The sequence below is a fragment of the Scyliorhinus canicula genome, chromosome 1, assembly GCF_902713615.1.
Source record: "Scyliorhinus canicula chromosome 1, sScyCan1.1, whole genome shotgun sequence".
In the NCBI taxonomy this organism is placed as follows: Eukaryota; Metazoa; Chordata; class Chondrichthyes; order Carcharhiniformes; family Scyliorhinidae; genus Scyliorhinus; species Scyliorhinus canicula.
Genome location: NC_052146.1, coordinates 277,104,875 through 277,121,083, shown reverse-complemented (window position 1 = coordinate 277,121,083; position 16,209 = coordinate 277,104,875). Strand labels below are relative to the sequence as shown.

The following is a 16,209-nucleotide window of genomic DNA, read 5'->3' as shown; positions in this document are numbered from 1 at the left end:
AGTTAGAGTGTACTAAGGGATGTCTGCAGCTGTTCACAGATTGCCCTTCGTGTAAGCGATGTCGTTCGGCATGCTCTTTTACTTAAAATTGGGAGTGTTCTTGTGTTTGCCTGTTTGAAAGTTTGAAAGTTAAAGCCAAAGTTATAGTTTAAGTTATTGGGTGCTGGGGGGGTTGTTCGGGTTCTTTTTGCTATCTGTCTGGGAATGTTGGGAGGGGGTGGGTGGGTGGTAGCGCCCACCTCATTATACAGTTTGAATTGCACTATTCTGGGGGCGAGCATTGTTCTTTGTTTGTTTTCTCTGTTTTGGTCCCAGAGCGATTGCTCGAACAAGCTGTTCTGGGGAGGTGGTGTTTTGGGGGGGGGGGGGGGGGGGCCTCCAACCAGGCTGATCGCCTGGAATGTTAGAGGATTAAACGGGCCGGTTAAGAGGCACGTGCGTTCGCGCACTTACGGGCTCTGAAGGCGGATGTAATGTTGCTGCAGGAGACGCATTTGAAAGTGGCGGACCAGATTAGATTACGAAGGGCTGGGTTAGCCAGGTCTTCCATTCGGGGCTCGACGCTCAGACCAGAAGGGTTGCGATCATGATTAACAAACGGGTTAAATTTGAGGCGGACTGGGGGGGGGGGGGGGGGGGGGGTAGATTTCTAGATAGCTTGAGGGGGTGAGGATGGTCCTAGTGAATGTTTACGCTCCAAACTGGGATGACGTAGATTTCATCATAAGGCTGCTGGGGAAAATCCCCGACTTGGATTCGCACAAGTTGATTATGGGTGGAGACTTTAATACAGTCCTCGATCCTGACCTGGGTCAGTCGTGCTCCAGAACGGGCAGGGTCCCGGCAATGGCAAGGGAACTGAGAGGGTTCATGGAACAAATGGGAGGGTTGACCCCTGGAAAATCAGCCAGCCGATGGGGAAGGAGTTCTCGTTCTATTCACATGTTCACAAAGTTTATTCTCGTATTGACTTCTTTATTATGAATAGGGACATTTTGGAGGGGGTGAGGGATACAGAATACTCGGCGATCACTATTTCGGACCATGCTCCACATTGGGTCGACCTGCAGGTCTGCAAAGAAAGTTACCAGCGCCCACAATGGAGGTTAGAGGTGGGATTGCTGGCAGATGAGAGGGTTTGCGAGAGAATGGGGAAATGTATGCAGGACTACCTGCAGGTCAACGATACAGGGGAAGTCTTAGCAGCGGTGCTCTGAAGGCGGTGGTGAGAGGGGAACAGATCTCAATCCGAGCTCATAGGGACAGAACGGATAGGGCGGAGATGGACAGACTGGTCTAGGAGATGATACGGACGGATAGGGAATATGCAGAGTCCCCGAGGGCAGAGCTACTTAGGGAACGACGGAGACTGCAGGCGGAGCTGGGGGTGCTATCCACTGGGAAGGCCGTAGAGAGGCTCAGAAAGGCCAGGGGCGCGGTGTATGAGTAATGGGAGAAAGCCAACAGTGTGCTTGCACAGCAACTTAGGAAGAGGGCGGCAGCCAGGGAAATAGGGACGGTCGTGGACGGGGCAGGGAACCGGGTTGGAGACCCGGCAGGATTGAACAGGGTATTCAGGGACTTTTACAGCAAGCTGTATACCTCAAAACCCCCCACGGGGCCGGAGGGGATGAGGCACTTCTTAGATGGGCTGACCTTCCCAAAAGGTGGGCAGGGGGTTGGTAGAGGGGCTGGGGGCCCCGATTAGAGCTGAAGTAGTAATGGGGGGCCTGAAGGCCATGCAGTCGGGTAAAGCCCCGGGGGCCGGACAGGTTACCAGTGGAGTTCTACAAAAAGTTCTCGGGTATAGTGGGGCTGGTGCTGGTTAGGGTGTTTAACGTGGTGAGGGACAATGGGGTGCTACCCCCGATGATGTCGCAAGCCACCATCTCGCTGATATTAAAACGGGATAAAGATCTGGAAGCTTGTGGGTCCTATCGGACAATCTCCCTGATTAATGTTGACGTTAAACTGCTGGGCAAGATCCTGGCGTCCAGAATCGAAGACTGCATACCGGACATGATTGTGGAGGACCAAACGGGGTTTGTTAAAGGCAGGCAGCTGGTAGCCAATCTCAGAAGGCTACTCAATGCGATTATGATGCCCCCGGAGGGCAGAGAGGTGGAGCTAGTGGTGGCAATGGATGCCGAAAAGGCTTTTGACCGGGTGGCGTGGGACTATTTATGGGAGGTGCTGGGACGGTTTGGGTTTGAAGGCTTTGTGGACTGGGTTAAACTGCTATATCAGGCCCCAGAGGCTAGTGCAAGGACGAACAGGACGACATTTGAGTATTTTAGACTATACCGTGGGACAAGATAGGGATGCCCCCTCTCTCCTCTGCTGTTTGCGTTGGCCATAGAACCGCTGGCAATTGCTCTGAGAGCGGCAAGGGGATGGAAGGGAATGGTCGGGGGGGGGGAAGGAAGGAAGGAACAGAACACAAGGTCTCGCTCTACGTGGATGACCTGCTTTTGTATGCGTCGGATCCAGCGGCAGGGACGGACGGGATTATGGAAATCCTCGGGGAATTTGGCCGGTTTTCGGGCTACAAGTTGAACATGGCAAAAAGCGAGATGTTTGTGGTGCAGGCGAGTGGTCAGGAGAATAGGCTGAGGGAGCTACCATTTAGGCTAGTTGGGGAAAGTTTTAGGTATTTAGGGATACAACTGCCGCGTGACTGGGGCAAGATGCATAAGTTGAACTTGTCTAGGCTGGTGGAGCGAATGAGGAGCGAGTTTCGGAGGTGGGATGCGCTCTCGCCGTCACTAGCAGGGAGAGTGAAGATGACGATCCTCCTGAGATTCCTGTTTATTTTTCAGTGTCTCCCTATTTTCATTCCGCGGTCCTTCTTTAAAAGAATCAATAAAATCATCCTGGGATTTGTTTGCGCGGGGAAGTCCCTGCGGGTAAAGAGGGGGATGCTGGAACGGAACCATAGCGAGGGTGGACTGGCGTTGCCAAACCTCAGCAATTACTATTGGGCGGCTAACATGGCCATGATAAGGAAATGGATGGTGGGTATAGGGTCGGTTTGGGAGCGGGTGGAGGTTGCTTCGTGCAGGGGCACAAGTTTGGCAGCCCTGATCACGGCTCCCCTGCCATTTCCGCCGGCCAGGTACTCCACCAGCCCTGTAGTGGTGGCGGCTCTGCTGATTTGGGGCCAATGGAGGAAGCATGTGGGGGAAGTGGGAGCGTCGGTCTGGTCCCCAATATGTGACAATCACCGATTTGTCCCGGGGAAGATGGATGACGGGTTTCGAGCGTGGCGGAGGTGGGAAGGATGGGCGACTTGTTCCTGGAGGGGAGCTTCACGAACATGAGGGCGCTGGAGAAGTTCGGGCTGGCGAGGGGGAATGACTTTCGGTACTTGCAGGTGCAGGATTTCGTACGTAGACAGGTTCCGTCCTTTCCACGCCTTCCACCAAGAGGGATCCAGGGCAGGGTAGTTTCCAGGGGTGAGGTAGGAAAGGGAAGAGTCTCAGATATTTATAAGGAGCTTATGGGAGCGGAGGACACAGGGACCAAGGAACTGTAACTTAAGTGGGAGGAGGAGCTTGGTGGGGAGTTGGAGGGAGGCATATGGGCAGACGCTCTGAGGAGGGTAAATGTAACCACAACATGTGCCAGGCTCGGTCTGATTCAGTTCAAGGTAGTTCACCGGGCCCACATGACGGTGGCCCGGATGAGCAAATTCTTTGGGCTGGAGGACGTGTGCTAGATGTGGGGGAGGACCAGCGAAGCATGTCCACATGTTCTGGGCGTGTCCAAAACTCAGGGGACACTGGCAGGGATTTGCGGACGTCATATCACGGGTACTGAAAACAAGGGTGGCGATGAGTCCAGAGGTGGCAATTTTTGGGGTGTCGGAAGACCCGGGAGTCCAGGAGGGGATAGAGGCCGACGTTGTGGCCTTTGCTTCCCTGATAGCCCGGCGACGAATACTGTTGGCCTGGAGGGACTCAAAGCCCCCAAAGATCGAAGTATGGCTGTCGGACATGGCAAGCTTTCTCTGCTTGGAAAAAATCAAGTTTGCCTTATGAGGATCACTATCGGGGTTCGCCCGGAGGTGGCAACCATTCATCGTCTTCTTCGCGGGGAACTAATCGTCAGCAGGGGGGGGTAGAATAGTGTAGAGTAGGGGTGGAGGGAAGAATAGGCGGGTCTTTTTGCACGAGAGGTACTGTTTTTTGTAATTGGTATCTGCACACTAATGTATATTGTTACTGTTTACAATGCCAAAAAATACTTCAATAAAATTGTCTGTTAAAAAAAAAGAAACTGCTACAAAGTCTAAAAGGAATGAAATCATATGGATCATGCAGCAATCGACAAGTGCAAAATCAGCTCAGTTGACTCTGCAAACTTATCCTTACTAACATGTTGGGTCTTGGGAGAGCTGCTCCACAGACGAGTCAAGCAATGGCCTGGCATTGTCTGCAAGGAATGATTCCATAACTGTGACCATCTCCCAAACATTACCATTACCAACCCTACTCCACCAGCAGGACAGACCCAGCAGAGGAGGCAGCACAGTGGTGAGAGGGCTGCCATTGAGTTTATAATATTGATTCTGGACCCCACAATGTCTCACTGCATCAGATCAAACATGAACAAGGACATTTCCTGTTGGTTACCAGTTGCTACGCCCTTCCGCATAGCTCATGGATCATTACTCAATGTTGAATAACAATTGGAAGGAGCACAAAGGATGCCAAGAATACAGAACATAGAAAGTGTGTCCATCTCCAAAGGGCTGATTTTATGGCCTCACGACGGTCAGGGCACGACTGTAAAAGTGCAGTGAGCCAATTAAAGAGTCCACTGACTTCAGTGGGAGTGGCGCCGTAAAATTCCACTCCAACAGTGGCTTGGTAACACCACTACTGAGCCCTAAAAGACAGTGAGAGGACAGACTGGGTGGCGAGAGAAGCAAGAGGGGCAATCCGACCTGACCTTATCCTCACCATCTACCTATTGCAGATGTGTCTGTCCATGTATTTAGTTGCCTGAGCCCCACCATCTGGATGCCACGCTTGAACCTCCTGTCTGTTTCCAAGAATATTACTTCCTCTTAAAATCCTCGAAACAACCTCCCTCTCCAACCCCACCTCGGACAGCATCGCCCTCTTGTCCCAACTCTGAAGCCTCGCATCCATCCTCCCCGGCTCAAACTATTACTCTCCCTGATCAGCACCTCCCCTGAACCAGCTCCCAGCTTAAAAGCGCTGCCTCCAAATCTTCAATGCAGCCACTACTACCGGACTCACCGAATACGTTCCTGGAGCCATCGGGAGCAGCGCCGTTGTCAGTGCCAACCCTGACTGCCTACATAAGCTCGCCGCCATCTATACCCACAGAATCCCCCCCCCCCATCCTTGCTCCACACATGCTGCCCAATAATAATACCGCAAGTTTGGGAGGCCCAATTCTTCTCGCCTGTCCCCTCTGCAAAACCATCCTTCCAATCCTGGCCACCTTCGTTCCTTCCTCTTCCCCGCCACCCCACCCCATCAAATGAACAAGCAGATCACCTTGTCCACCCCCCTGAAGGAGGACTTGGGTAAAAAGACCGGCAGACATTGAAGTAAAATAACTTCCTGCACCTGGCCCACCAACAACAGAGGGAGATTGTCCCACCTTGAAAAATTGACCATCACCCTCCCCACCAAGCTAGTGAAATTGTTCTTCTGGAGCCTCAGGCAACCTGCATCCCAAATTACTAAAGTGGGATGCCACCAAACGGAATGGCAGTCCCCCACCCCCGCTCCTACTCCTGGTGGAGAGCATAATATACTTTCCCAAATTCAATTTATGCCCTGAGAACACCCCAAATCTCAAACAGCTCTATTATACTCTCCACTGATGTGCTCAGTTCCAAAATATACAGCAGTAGATCATCAGCCTATAGGGACACCCTAAGCTCCCTAGAAACTTGCCCCACCTTTTGCGGCAAGACACCCCTACCCATTGCATCCTCAAACATTCCCACCATTAATGGCACCGGGTCCCAGCATACCTCCCATCCAAAATCCCCCCCCCCACCCCAAACTCCTCAATCACCTTCTGATCTTATCACAAAAGCTCTGGTCCACTACAACCCCACATCCATTCTCCAACCCGGCCTCTGGGCTATCCCGTTCTCCAAAACCACATCCAACCAATGCAGGGCATGATCTGAAATCATGATTGCCGAGTACTCAGACCTCCAAACCCCAGCCAAGAGCACCTTCCCCACCTCTCTCTCTCTGCACTATGTTCTAATCTCCCTACTATCCGCTTGTGGGTATCCAGGCCCGGGATGGCACCCAGCTCCACAAACCCCTCCTCGTCCCAGATGGGGCCATATACACACGCTAGTGCCACCAATCTCCCCTCCAACGCCCCCATCGCTATCACGTACCTGTCTCCCGATCCACCATCACCTTCTCCATCTGGAGCCTCACCCTTTGCCCACAGATACTGATACCTGCTATTGTACCCCAAGCGGAAACCTGACTCACCCAACTCTTCCTAAGCCTCGCATGTTCCTTCACCCTCAGATGGGTCCCCTGCAGCATCACCACATCAGCCGTTAAGCTCTTCAAATGTGTAAAACCCCTCAATCCCTTCACTGGTTCCCTTAACCGCCTCATGTTCCACGTCACTATTCTGACCAGGGGTTGACCAGGTTCCAATGACTGCTACCCCACCCCCACCACTCCCGTTCACTAGCTAACCTTCGCTTGCCAGTGCAGAGGCCCCTGCCCAGGCCCCCTCCTCCAAAAGCCCTCCCCCATAACCCAGTCCCCGAAAAACAAGCAGAACCAGTGCAATACTGCATCCCAGAAAACCACCATACCCCAAAGCCCAATATTATTGTAACCAACTATTATCATAGAGATTTACAGTATGCAAACAGGCCCTTCGGCCCAACTTATCCATGCCGCCCAGTTTTTAAAACCACTAAGCTAGTCCCAATTGCCCACATTCCGTCCATACCCCTGTCTATCCATCTTTCCCATAACAAAGGTAAACTGGGTGCAGTGGTTAGCATTGCTGCCTCACGGCGCCGAGGTCCAGGTTCAATCCCAGCTCTGGGTCGCTGTCAGTGTGGAGTTTGCATATTCTCCCCGTGTTTACGTGGTTATCGCCCCCACAACCCAAAGATGTGCAGGCTGGGTGGATTGGCCACGCTAAATTTCCCCTTAATTGGAAAATAATGAAGATTCTTCGGTAGATGAGGAAGTTCACCTGGGAAAGGAACGAGCTGCGGATGTATCAAGACCTGGGTACAGAACTGGCGAAGTGGGGGTCAGGTCAAGGCCACCCTCTTCAAGAAGGGGGTGAAATTTAAAGCGCTGTATCCGGCCTGCCTCTGGGTGAGTTTCCAGAAGCAAGAATATTATTTTGTACACCAGAGGAGACAATGGAGTTTGAGGGACAATGGACTGGCAGGAGAAGGAGGACATTGAACTGAGGAGTTTGTGAGGAGGATTCTTTGTTCTTTCGAAATTGTTCTCCTTGAAATGTTCCTGCGGTTTTATGGCCACGTGTTTTTAGGGCAGGTCCCACTCGCAGGGTAGAGGTATCAAATGTGAGTGCACCTTTTGGTTTTTTTGGGGGGGTGGGGGGCTGCCATGCTAGCTGGGCAGGCTAGTCAATGGAAGTGCAGTGGGGGGGGCTTGTCAGGAGATAAGATGCAGGGAAGGGGGAATGGGGTTGTTGTTTCGGTGCGGGGGGGGGGGGAGGGGTTTGCTGACAAGGGTGTGGTTGTTGTGGTGCAGTTGGAAAAGGAGTGATGACAGTGGACATGCAAGGGTGGGCTGGTTGATCGGCAGGAAAGGCCAACTAGGTTGGTCACGTGGAACATGAGGGGGCTGAATGGGTCGGTCAAATGGTCATGTGCGTTCACGCACCTGAGGAGGCTGAAGGCGGATGTGGCCTTTTTACAAGAGATGAACTTAAAGATAGGGGACCAGATAAGATTGAGGAAAGGATGGGTAGGGCAGGTGTTCCACTCGGGGTTGGACATGAAGATGAGGGAGGGTTGGCAGTGCTGGTGAATAAGTGTGTGGCCTTGGCGTTCAAGGTGGCGTACATTTATCCACCTACCTGCACCTCTTATTGGGTTGTGGGAGCGACACCCATGCAGACACAGGGAGAATGTACAAACTCCATATGGACAGTGACTCGCGGCCGGCGTTGCCGAATATAATGAATTACTATTGGACGGTGAACATCTCCATGGTTAGGAAATGGGTAGAGTGGGAGGGGTCGGCATGGGCGCGAATGGAATCGGCTTCTTGTAGGGGAACGAGCTAGAGGGCATTGTTAACAGTGCTTCTGCCGCTCTGCCGGCCAGGTACTCTGCGAGCCCAGTGGTGGTGTCGGTCCTGGGAGTATGGGGGCAGTGAAGGCAGCATTTAGAACTGGGGCATGCCTCTATGTGGGTATTGATCTATGATAATCAAAAGTTTGCACTGGGAGGAGGGGGACGACGACATGGATGCAAAGTTTAAAGAGTGCCTGTGTGGGTACAGACCTGTGATTAATCATAGGTTTGCACCGTGGGGCTGGATGCAAGGTTTCGGGGGTGACTGCAAGCAGGGATTGAGCAATTTGCAGACCAGTTTGTAGGGAGCAGTTTTGCAAAATTAGAGGGTCTGGAGGAAGAGTATGAGCTGCCAAGGGGAATGGTTTCAGGTACTTGCAGGTTCGGAATTTTGTGAAGCGGTGCCATCATTTCAAGGGTTGATGCCCTTGGGAATTGCAAGACAAGGTGTTGTAGAAGGGGCAAATAGAGGAGGGGGAAGGTGTCCGAGGACTGCAAGGAGCTGATGGATTGGGAGGGGCCCCTTGTGGGGGACATAAAGTGGAAGTTGGGACGTGGGAGAGGGCCTTGCAGCAGGTGAACGCGTCCTCTTCATGTGCGAGGCTAAGCCTTATTCAGTTTAAAGAAATTCACAGGGCATGATTGGAGAGTGGGGGAAGTGGGCGTTGATTATCTATAATGTATAATTTTACTTCTGCTTCGGGTGAAAATGCCCGAATAAAGTATTTTTTCAAGAAGGATATCATTTAAAATCTATATTAAGTCAATAAACAATAGACAAATTAAAAATGTAATATTTGCCTACTTTAAAGTTTCAAATTTAATATAATATATTAATCTGTAAATTTCCGATGCATATTTACCACGGTTGCTGAGAAACTACAGTGTAACAAGTTCATTAAACTGAAAAATACTGCAAGCCACTGTGGAATTCAGGTCTTACGATAGCATCTATGCAACACTGCGAGGGGTCTTGCTCGAGTGCTTTCCTAGAGTATGAAAAAAACAGCCTCTAGGCTGCAGCTCTGCATTTCTTCGCACTAATTCCTTTTCAGAATTGGCAGATGCTGAGGAAAGAGCTAAACAGAGTGCGGGAGCAAGGATATCTGAAGATGAAATTTCACCCTCAAAAAGTAACACAAAGTCTAACCTCTAAATTTGCTTTGTCTATTTGAAGTTTTTCTATGGTGTCCATGTACTTCTGTTTCAAGCCATCAACCACAGCATGATGTTGCATACTATCTCGCTCCAGCACCACTAATCGCTCCTTGAGTTCAGTTTCAATTTGTCGATGTTTCTCTTGAGCTTCTTGCACCTGCGCAAAGAAATACAAAAAGATTCAAACACAGATACTTGGATTTGTTGTGTTGGTTTAATTTAGAAGCACTTCATTATTGATACAGGAATGCAATTGTGTTGAACACCTTTCTTGCCCTGTGCTGTACCACTTGTTTCAAACATTTGCGTCCCATTGCATCAGCGAGTATTGCAATGAATCCAACTCTAAAATGTTTCAATTACTTTTTAAGCTCCAGGAGTTTGTGCAAATGCTTTATCTGTGAAAAATTCAACTGTGGAAATTTGTATGAATGCTATCCATAAAGTTTAAAGAAAAATTCAAAGAGCTCTCAAAACAAAATCGATATTATGAACCTTATTCTAGCAGCTATACATTAGTATGCAGATGCAGCTCAGAATTGTATATTTCAACTTCTCAAAACATCCAAATAGCTATACTGCAATTCTGAAATCATTGCACCAAGTCAAAAAATGAAAATGAGCAGCGAAGTCCTCCGGATAATGCCCACGAGAACAGTTGATCTGAGTAATAACGTTCATCTCCCTCAATTGATAAAGACCTTGCCATTCCTTCCTCCTCCTTGACAGAAAATAGAGCTGCATTTGGGACAGGACACCTTGGGTAGTCTCTGGTAGTCTGTCTGGTCTTAATTTGGACACAGCAAGTCATCATACACCAGTCCAACAGGTTTGTTTCGAATCACTAGCTTTTGGAGCGCACCTCCTTCCTCAGGTGAAAGGAGTGGGTTTGCGGAACCCACCTCTTCATTCAACTGGGGAAGGAGCTGTGCTCCGAAAGCTAGTGATTCAAAACAAGCCGGTTGGACTTTAACCTGGTGTTGTAAACTTCTTACTGTGCCCACCCCAGTCCAATGCCAGCACCTCCACATCATGGTCTTAATGTGTTAATTAAACAGTCTCCACTGGCAGGATTTGTGACTGCATAGCATATCGCAGCTAAGCCCATTGGTCCTCATATAAGGTAGAAGCTTTCAGTTATCAGCAGTCAAACGTAGGTGATTTTTTTCCCCCCCTTTCCAAGACGAAGGGCACAAAGGCCAACTGAAGCATCTTGTGAGCAAAAAGCTTGCGTTTATAGAGAGATTAATGTCACAGGTCTTCTCAAATAGATTGAAAGATATGTAGAGGATAAGGATGAACAGGGAGGAAAAGGAATAAACAAAGACCAGGTATGGGTGAAAAGAGGAGCATTGAAGATGACTTTTGAAAGCAGAGGAAAAGGAAGCATGGCAAATGGTTTCAGAAATGGACATAGCACCCTCATCTTATCTTCGTATTTTAGTGCTATACCAAGTGGTGACTTTTCCCACAAGGGTATTGCAGGAACTAGTAACACAAGTGTTAAATGTGGAAGACCAACAGTATTGGCAAAAGACAACCAACATCCACCTTACCTCTAAAATGGAATTTATCTTGGGTGCACAAACTTTCCAAATACATGCTGTTGATTTGAAGCTTTTTAGGAAAGCCTCAGCCGAGTGGCCTGTGTTCTACCAATTAAGTTAGACCACACGGGAAAACCACAGGGTTATCATTCATGGTTGTACAAGCCTAATAGAAGGATGTTCAAGAAATAAAAACTTTCATGAACAAAAGAACAAACAAAATGGAATTTAAATTGGGCAAAAAGCTAACGTACAAAACTGAAGGTTGGTGTTAACAACAAAGATAACTCATTCCAAAATTCAACAGTGGGAGGGGGAATTGCAGCCGAAACTCAATAAGTACGAATGAAACCCCCATCCATCTGCCCTCCAAAAAAAAACAGAACTTGCATTTATATGGCTGCTTTCATAAATTAGCATTATAGCAAAGCAGTCAATGAATTCCTTGATGGTAGTCAATTTGCAAACATCCACAAACATTGTAATAGGGACAATGACATTTGTGTAGAAGGAATGAAGGGAAGAATATTTTCACATCCAACTTAGATGAGCACTTGAAAAACTAAAGCATGGGGGATCGGGCAAATGCAGTCAGGTAAGGCCCCGGGGCCGGACGGGTTCCCGGCAGAATTTTACAAAAAATATGCGGACCTGGTGGGTCCCCTGCTGGTGCGAACTTTCAATGAGGCGTGGGAGGGGGGGGCTTTGCCCCCGACGATGTCGCGGGCACTGATCTCTTTGATCCTAAAACGGGATAAGGACCCCTTGCAGTGCGGATCATATAGGCCTATTTCACTCCTTAACGTAGACGCTAAGTTGCTGGCGAAGATCCTGGCTACCAGGATAGAGGATTGTGTGCCAGAGGTAATTCATGAAGATCAGACAGGGTTTGTCAAGGGGCGGCAGCTCAACACGAATGTGCGGAGACTGCTCAATGTTATCATGATGCCGGCAGTGGAGGGGGAGGCGGAGATAGTGGTGGCGCTGGATGCAGAGAAGGCGTTTGATAGAGTTGAGTGGGGGTACCTATGGGAGGTGCTGGAGAGGTTTGGATTTGGGGAGGGATTCATCAAATGGGTGAGGCTGCTTTACGCGGCGCCGATGGCGAGTGTAGTTACAAATGGAAGGAGATCGGAGTATTTTAGGCTTTATCGTGGGACCAGGCAGGGGTGTCCCCTGTCCCCCCTGCTCTTTGCACTGGCGATTGAACCGCTGGCCATGGTGTTGAGGGAGTCAGGGAAGTGGAGGGGTCTGGTGCGGGGGGGGGGGGGGGAGGAGCACCGGGTATCGCTGTATGCAGACGACCTGCTGTTATATGTGGCGGACCCAGAGGGGGGAATGCCGGGGGTGATGGAACGGTTAGCGGAATTTGGGGGCTTCTCGGGCTATAAGCTGAACTTAGGAAAGAGCGAGGTATTTGTAGTGCACCCGGGAGATCAGAAGGAGGGAATTGGGAGGCTCCCCTTCAGGAGGGCAGTGAAGAGTTTCAGGTACCTGGGGGTGCAGGTGGCCAGGAGTTGGGGGGCTCTTCATAAGCTTAACTTCACCAGACTAGTGGAACAGATGGAGGAGGAATTTAAAAGGTGGGACATGGTGCCGCTATCGCTGGCGGGCAGAGTGCAATCCGTCAAAATGACGGTTCTCCCGAGGTTCTCGTTCCTCTTCCAGTGCTTGCCCATCTTTATCCCTAGGGCCTTTTTTAAAAGGGTGACCAGCAGCATCATGGGATTTGTTTGGGCGCATGGCACCCCGAGGGTGAAGAGGGTCTTCTTGGAGCGGAGTAGGGATGGGGGGGGGGCTGGCGTTGCCCAACCTCTCGGGGTATTACTGGGCGGCCAACGTGTCGATGGTGCGTAAGTGGGTGATGGAGGGGGAGGGGGCAGCATGGAAACGGATGGAGAGAGCGTCCTGTGGGGATACAAGCCTGGGGGCCCTGGTAACGGCGCCGTGGCCGCTCCCTCCCACGAGGTATACCACGAGTCCGGTGGTGGCGGCTACCCTCAAGATTTGGGGGCAGTGGAGGCGACATAGGGGAGAAGTGGGGGGCTCGATGGAGGCTCCGTTAAGGGGGAACCATAGGTTCGTCCCGGGGAACATGGATGGGGGATTTCGGGGATGGTATAGAGCGGGCATTAGACAGCTGAAGGACCTGTTTATCGACGGAAGGTTTGCGAGCCTGGGGGAGTTGGAAGAGAAATTTGGGCTCCCGCCGGGAAACATGTTTAGATATCTGCAGGTAAAGGCATTTGCTAGACGGCAGGTGGAGGGATTCCCTGCGCTCCCCGCGAAGGGGGTGAGTGACAGGGTGCTCTCGGGGGTCTGGGAGGGGAAGATATCCGATATCTACAAGCTTATGCAGGAGAAGGAAGAGGCGTCAGTAGAGGAGCTGAAAACGAAGTGGGAGGGGGAACTGCGGGAACAGATCGAAGACGGGACATGGGCTGATGCCCTGGAGAGGGTAAATTCTTCCTCCTCGTGTGCGCGGCTTAGCCTCATCCAATTCAAGGTGCTGCATAGGGCCCACATGACTGGGACGAGGATGAATAGGTTCTTTGGGGGTGAAGATAGGTGTGCCAGGTGCTCGGGGAGTCCAGCGAACCATGCCCATATGTTCTGGGCATGCCCGGCATTGGAGGAGTTCTGGAAGGGGGTGGCGAGGACGGTGTCAAGGGTGGTGGGATCCAGGGTCAAGCCAGGATGGGGACTCGCGATCTTTGGGGTTGGGGTAGAGCCGGGAGTGCAGGAGGCGAAAGAGGCCGGTGTGCTGGCCTTTGCGTCCCTAGTAGCCCGGCGAAGGATTTTGCTACAGTGGAAGGACGCGAGGCCCCCAAGCGTGGAGACCTGGATCAATGACATGGCGGGCTTTATTAAGCTTGAGAAGGTTAAATTCGCCCCGAGAGGATCGGTGCAAGGGTTCTTCAAACGGGTGGCAACCTTTCCTCGACTTTCTGGCTCAACGATAGGGTACTGGGACAGTAGCAGCAGCAACCCGGGGGGGGGGGGGGGGGGGGGGGGGGGTGCGTTGATTATGTTAGCTTATTTTATTTAAATTTGATTTATCTAATTTTAATTTATGGTTAAGTTCTCTTGTTTGGGGGGGGGGGGGGGGGGGGAATGTGATACATGTGATGTTACGGTATGGGGGGAATTGTGGGTGTTATGGGGCTGTTAGTTGCATATTACTGCTTTTTGCTATACTTTTTGTTATATTTTCTGCAAAAAATTCCAATAAAAAAATTTAAAAAAAAAAAAGAAAAACTAAAGCATACAAGGCTATGTACCAAACTGCTAGAAAATGGGATTAGAATAGATAGGTGCTTGATGGCCGGCACAGACATGATGGGTTGAAGGGCCTCTTGCTGTAATGTAAAACACTACGTCTCTGTGAACTCCGTGAAATCCCTAACTATCTTTGACATCAATAGTGCCTAGAATGTACAGCTATTTTGACCAAATGACGTGTGCCAGTTGAGCAAAAGAGTATGACAAGAAACTAAAGCTTAGAAATTGAAGGAAATTAAATAAAACATTCTAAAAGCATTGTGTACGGTAGGGGGAGGCAACAGTGCAAGACAAAATTGATCTTTACTACTGTTTAAATGCAATATATGGAAAACCGCTTGCAGAGCATGCATCAACTTCTTACCTGCAACCAATGGAAAACATTGCAGCCAAATCAAAACAAAAACAACCCTCTGCACAGTAAGCAAACAAATTCTCAACTGAATGACAAACATTTGGGGGAAGAGTAGCTAGAAAAAATCTAATTTTTATCTCCAATATATTATTTTCTGAAAACTGCATGTATCTGGCAATCCGTGAATGTGCGACACCACAGTACAAGATGATTCTACAAGTCGACAGTCCAAAGCTGTGCAGGTTAAGTGGATTGGCCATGGTAAATTGCCCCTTAGTGTGCAACGGTAGGTGGGATAATGTGGATAGGGTGCTCTTTGAGGGTTGGTGCAGACTTGATGGGCCAAAAGTCTTCCTTCTGGACTGTAGAGATTCCATGACTCTGCTTTACATCATAATCTTACAATTCACATGAGACTGATGCATTTATTAACAATTAACAATTTTAGACAGATCACATTTGGCGCCAAAACAAAAAACCAAATATAATTCATCAGAATGCAAAAACAGTGAACCCTGCAGCTGTTGCAAAACAATGTTGGGAAGTCTTTAAAAACAGGATGATCACCCATGTGCTTGGTCTCAAAAGTGTGAGCCAAAATAATTAGAGAATAAAATCATGTAGCCTTATTTCAAGAAGAAATCATCAGTTTTATTAGTTCAGAGTGGGATTATGCATGCCCTGCGGGGGGAAAAAACCCAAATCAGATGACCCTAAAAACAATATTAAAAAGAAACAAAAAAAAGTGTACACATGGAATGGTTAAATGCTATTCCAGATGGCACTTGGAATGGATCCAAAGTTAAATCACAGTACTCTTGGGCAGACTCCAGATTTCCTGATATTATTTGTTCCTCAAACATGAGCAGGCTCTATATACAAGAAACTTTATTTATCCAAAATTAATTATCTCATGGACTCCAATATAAAAAGTTTCCATAGTTTCTGTAATATCCAATCTGCTTGATGTTAATTATCTTAATTCACATCACTATCCAAAGTATAAAAGTTTTTTTTTACAAAAAACAAGCTTTGATTTATCAAGAGTGGACTGTATATATAAAGATTCTTCCAATTAATTGATAATTTAATAGGGCTGACAACAAAGTAATTAAACTTAAGTTGCATTCAGGAAACATTTCTTTATAGACAACTTTCTAAAATCAAGAGTTTCTGGACAGCTGACTTTTATATATATGATAAATGTGGTGACTCTTCTTTCGAAGGAAACTTCACAATGTAAAGCATCAGTTGTAAAGGAGCAATCTGCCTTAATTACCACAATTTGCAGTTCAATTACTGCATTATGATTCTTGAAAATTGAGGAAAATAATTTGCAATAAAACTAGTATTAAATTACTGTCAAGGAGTAATATTTCAAATAGGAGTCTGCCTGCACATTCCTGTTGATCTAGTCTTGCCCAAGTTCAAGAAAAATTAAAATAACACATCTAAATCAAGGGAGGGGAGATGGGAGAGGCGAGTAAAAGGAGCAGAAAGTAGGAGCAAAAGGGTGGAGGAGAAGTGGGCAGAACAGTAGCATAGCGGTTAGCACA

At 48.9% G+C, this 16,209-nt stretch overlaps 1 protein-coding gene across 6 annotated transcripts in view; it reads right to left on the bottom strand.

Moving 5' to 3' along the window:
* Window positions 1-16,209, bottom strand: part of ppp1r21 (protein phosphatase 1, regulatory subunit 21) — a 118,043-nt gene that overhangs the window by 73,450 nt on the left and 28,384 nt on the right. For all 6 annotated transcript variants that reach the window (XM_038813781.1, XM_038813795.1, XM_038813786.1 and 3 more), the window contains one exon: window positions 9,462-9,626. In XM_038813781.1, coding sequence (XP_038669709.1) covers window positions 9,462-9,626 — 165 coding nt within the window. The remainder of the gene's footprint in view (window positions 1-9,461; window positions 9,627-16,209) is intronic.